The sequence below is a fragment of the Erinaceus europaeus genome, chromosome 2, assembly GCF_950295315.1.
Source record: "Erinaceus europaeus chromosome 2, mEriEur2.1, whole genome shotgun sequence".
Classification (NCBI taxonomy): domain Eukaryota; kingdom Metazoa; phylum Chordata; class Mammalia; order Eulipotyphla; family Erinaceidae; genus Erinaceus; species Erinaceus europaeus.
The window spans coordinates 3270140-3274849 of NC_080163.1; the positions used below are offsets into that span (position 1 = coordinate 3270140).

The following is a 4710-nucleotide window of genomic DNA, read 5'->3' on the forward strand; positions in this document are numbered from 1 at the left end:
ATTGCTTTGTGTTATTATGACAATATTCCTTCTTTAGATCATAAGCAGGAGATTTCCTTCCATTTCTTTGTGTCTTTCATTTGCCATTACTACGCCTTCTAGGCCATGGTTTCAAGGGCAGAGCGAGATAAAAACAGAGCACTGAACAGAAGCTCTCCCTTGTGTGTGTGTGTGTGTAGGGGGGGATAGTGATTATGCAAAGAGACTCTCATGCTTGAAGCTCCAGTCTCAGGTTCAATCACCAGTACCACCATAAGCCAGAGCTGAGCAGTGCTCTGGCAAAATAAATAAATAAATAAAAGTAGTTAGCCAGAAGTTTCCCTGGAGACATAGTACTGTATGCGGTATAACGGGGGAAATGTGGCTAGTGTGTACAGCAAAGCAAATGCTTTCCCCACTGAGCTGTCTCACCACATGCCCTTTCTTTTTTTTATTCTTTGTTTCTTTTTTTTTTTTTTTTTTTTAACCGGAAGTAGTACTGTTCAGCTCTGGCTTATGGTGGTGGTGCAGGGGATTGAACCTGTGACTTTGGAGCCTCAGGCATGAGAATCTGTTTGCATAACCATCATGCTATCTACACATCCACACCACATGCTGTTTCTTTCTTTCTTTTCACAGTGTCCTCTAATTTTTCATTGTACGGAGCTGTCACCTCTCAACACTTGCAAATGGCCCCACCTCAACAGCCTTATTTAACTGAGGAGAAAACCAGGGTGCAAAGAGGTGAGGTAACTTGACTAAAATCACACAGACTAGGTGAGGGGAGGAGCTGGGACTCCACGCAGGCCTGGGTCTGTGCCTGGGAGCCTCCAGCCTGGTGAGCACTGGACAGGTGCTGGTGCTCACTTGGGGGGCCTCGCAACCGAGGTAGCCGCTGGCTTTCCCGTCACCGATTCTAGTGATCGCGTGATGCAGAAAGAAATGCCAGGAGAAATTCAGGTATGAACTTCCAATTTATTCGGAGGAGGACAAGGCTTATATAGCAAGGTGAAACAAAGAATATTTTTCACATATGTCAGTAATCATAGGTTTTCAAAAGGTCAATACCCCTATGGTGGGGAGGGCTAAGGAATGATGGGAATTGATGAGATACCAAAAGGTCAAAGCAATTAGTTTCCATGAAGCAAGAGATGTTAATTATCTAAAGGTATTAAGAAAAACATGGTGGTTAAACTAGCAGAGTTAGATAAAGCAGAGAAGGGCAGAGTTTGATGTAAATCGTGGTGATTAAAGAATCCAGGAAGTGAGGTGTGGGGTTCTCACTGTTAAGTTACTGGCGAGGCAGTATACTTTGTATGTGATCAAAAGATGGTGAATTTATAGTGAACATGGTAAACTTATAGTGAACATTGTGAACTTATAGTGAACATAGTGAACTTTAAGTGAAGTTTCAAGCAAGCAACCATTTGGTCTGTAGCCGGGGGAATGAGTTAAGTGTGAGAGGTTGCAGGTCTCTGTGAAGCCTGGGAGACTGCCAAGGGGAAACTGAGTCAGAAAAGCATTTCCCTCCAAGCTCTTTCCTCAAAAGGGAGAGACTGACAGGTGGGGTTCTTTTCAGACCTCCGTCTCAAGGATGGGGGAGTTCCCCTATCCTCTACCATGCTTTCACATAACCCCACAGACAGGCAGGGATGAACAGAGTGAATGACTGGCTGGCACTCATGTCCTCTCCTCCCCTCAGCCATCTTGAGATGCCAGACCACTGGGTCTCTCTACTCCGGCATGTGCCTGATCCTGTTCGTGTTTGTGGCGTGCATACTCTTGTATGGGCACCAGTACCTGGCTCAAGTGTCAGTGCCTTGGATCTATCCAGCCGCCAAGGTCCTATTCTCCAGACAACTGGCTCAGGAGGGCATGTTCACCATCAACTCCAGAGGTCGTCTGGGGAACCAGATGGGGCAATATGCCACACTGTACGCACTGGCCAAGATGAATGGGCGTCCAGCCTTCATCCTGCCCCAGACGCACAACTTCCTAGCCCCCCTCTTCAGAATCAGCCTCCCCGTCCTGCACAACACCACAATCAACCAGATCCCATGGAACAACTATAAACTGAACGACTGGATGGAGGAGCAGTACCGCCACATCCCAGGGCAGTATGTGCGCCTGATAGACTTCCCCTGTTCCTGGACCTTCTACCACCACCTGCGCCAGGAGATCCTGCATGAGTTCACTCTGCACGACCACTTGAGGGAGGAGGCCCAGAGGCTGCTGCGAGGCCTGATGGTGAACGGGAGCCAACCCAGCACCTTTGTGGGGGTGCATGTGCGCAGGGGAGACTATGTCTACCTCATGCCCAAAGTCTGGAAGGGCGTGGTGGCTGACAGGGGCTACCTGCAGCAGGCCCTGGCCTGGTTCCGCACTCACCACAGCTCCCCTCTGTTCGTGGTGACCAGCAATGACATGGCCTGGTGCCGAGACAACATTGATGCCTCCCGTGGGGATGTGGTGTTTGCTGGCAATGGCCTGGAGGGCTCTCCCGGCAGGGACTTTGCGTTGCTCATGCAGTGTAACCACACCATCATGACCATAGGGACCTTTGGGTTCTGGGCAGGCTACCTCACAGGGGGACAGACCATCTACCTGGCCAATTACACCCTTCCAAAGTCTGCCTTTCACAAATTCTTTAAGTACAAGGCCATGTTCCTGCCGGAATGGATTGGCATCCCGGCAGACTTATCACCACTCCTCAAGCACTGATTGCATCTTTTTCCTCTCCGCTGGCTGCCCCAGGGCACCAGGAAGTTATGGTGACAAGGCTCAGGACCATTTCTTTTATTTCAGGATGCTTTAGGCTGCAAGTAACGCAAGTCCCAGCTTTTCTCATTAAATAGAGCTTTCGTGAGATGTCCAAGTAGTTCACTTGTATAGTGCACTTAGCCTTGTAGGCAACACAGGTTTGAGGTAGTCCAGGACTGTTATTTGCTGGTGGCACTGACTTCACTGCCAAACACACAATGAGTTTACAGCCCAACCCAATAATCAATTGTCTGAGAGATCCACCCTTGACTTAATATTTGAAAGGTAAATTATTTGAGCAGACGTCAAGGTATATGACAAGAGGGTCCAAGGCCTGGACAACATGCCATTTTATAGTGTCTGTGACTTCCTGCATTTTCTGTTTCCCTCCCTCCCTCTCATCCTTTCTTCCTTCTTTCTTCCTTTCTCCGTGAATATTGGGGGTTCCATGGTCAGCTCCATCCACCCCTCTTGCCTGGAGATGCCCAGTTACCGCTATAGAGACTGACTTCTGTTAGTAACGATTGTCACACCACTCTGTCTCTCCATTGCCTGTGCTCTCAGGACAGGGTTGAGATTATGATGGATCAAGACCAGGAGGAGAATTGAGGAGACTCCCCAGCACCACTGTAAATAAGAGTTGAGTAGTGTTCTGGTAAAAACAAGACCAAAAAACCAAAGAAAGAAAGATAAATCTGTCACAGCCTTCATCAGATGTTCATTGAAAGATCCTTTATCCTTTTCTCACAGGCCGTCCCTAGTTCAACAAAGAACCAAATTTTCCTGTGCATGAACATTGTTTATCTTTATTTATTGGCTAGAGACAGCCAGAAATGAAGAGGGAAGGGGGTGATAGGGAGAGAGATAGAGAGACATCTACAACACTGCTTCACCACTTGCAAATTTTTCCCCTGCGGGTGAGGACCCTGGGCTTGAACTCAGATCCTTGCACATTGTAATATGTAAGCTCAACCAGGTGCACCACCACCTGGACCCTTTCCAGAACGCAGACCCCCCCCCCCCCCCCCCCCCCGTCCTTCCCTAGATGTGTGTCTCAAGTTTAAAACCACTCCCCCTAGCACCAGATGAAGTCACAAGCGCACTGTCAATGGATTGGCTGTCTTGAAGGGAGCGCAGCCATATTTGGTCTCAACTGATCTACTCATGATCTTCATTGGTCCCTTAGAGACTCTTCCATCATGGATGTGGGTCTATAGACGACGCCCCCCCCCCTTCAGCATTTGAGACTTTATTGGGGGAGTAGCTGCCTATTTAAGAGGTCAAGTGTTCTAGTCAGGTTAAAAGCGCTGAGGCCTGGGCTGCCCTTAACCCTTCACATTAGTGTCGCTCCTACTGTCTGGATCTGGAGCATGTGAAGTGATATAGGAGATTGCTCGGCATCTGATTGGCTCTCTCAGGGCTAATGAAGGAGACGCTCCTGTGATTGGTTCTCTGAGGGAGGCAGCGCATGCGATTGGCTTCCTCAGGACTCATGATTGTCAGCTGGAGGGCAGCCGGACTAGCTGTTGCCCGCGCACGCGCAGTAGTTGCCCGGCCGTCCCCGCGCTGCAGGGCAACACCAGGCCCTGGTGGTCGAGGACGAGGCGCGCGGCCCAGCAGCAGGTAGTCGGTGCCAGGCGGCAGGCGGAGGCAGCCGCAGGCCAGGTCGGCGCCGGGCACCCAGAGGTGCTGGTCCCCGCGGCGCAGCGGCGGCGCCCGCTGCTTGTACACGGCCAGCACGCGCGCGGTCAGGCGGCTCCACGCGGGGCCCGCGGGCTCGGCCGCCAGCACCTGAGCCTGCAGGACTGGGCGGGGGAGGCAGTGAGGCCTGGGGCTGGGCTGGGGGTGCCGGTGGGGACACGGGGCCTGAGGGGAGTCGGACCTCGGGGAGTGAGTGCGTGAGTGACTGCGTGTGTGTGTGTGTGTGTGTGGGGGGGGGGGGGGTCAGGCCTGACTCGGGGTGTCTGGAGT

The 4710-nt window shown here is 51.3% G+C and overlaps 1 protein-coding gene across 1 annotated transcript; it reads left to right on the forward strand.

Moving 5' to 3' along the window:
* The first annotated feature begins 270 nt into the window (after window positions 1–270).
* LOC103125466 (galactoside alpha-(1,2)-fucosyltransferase 2-like) lies at window positions 271–2847 on the forward strand. Its single transcript, XM_060173968.1, has 2 exons — window positions 271–723; window positions 1682–2847. The coding sequence occupies exons 1-2, from the start codon at window positions 543–545 to the stop codon at window positions 2698–2700; spliced, it is 1200 nt and encodes a 399-aa protein (XP_060029951.1). The 5' UTR covers window positions 271–542; the 3' UTR covers window positions 2701–2847.
* The last annotated feature ends 1863 nt before the right edge of the window (window positions 2848–4710 follow it).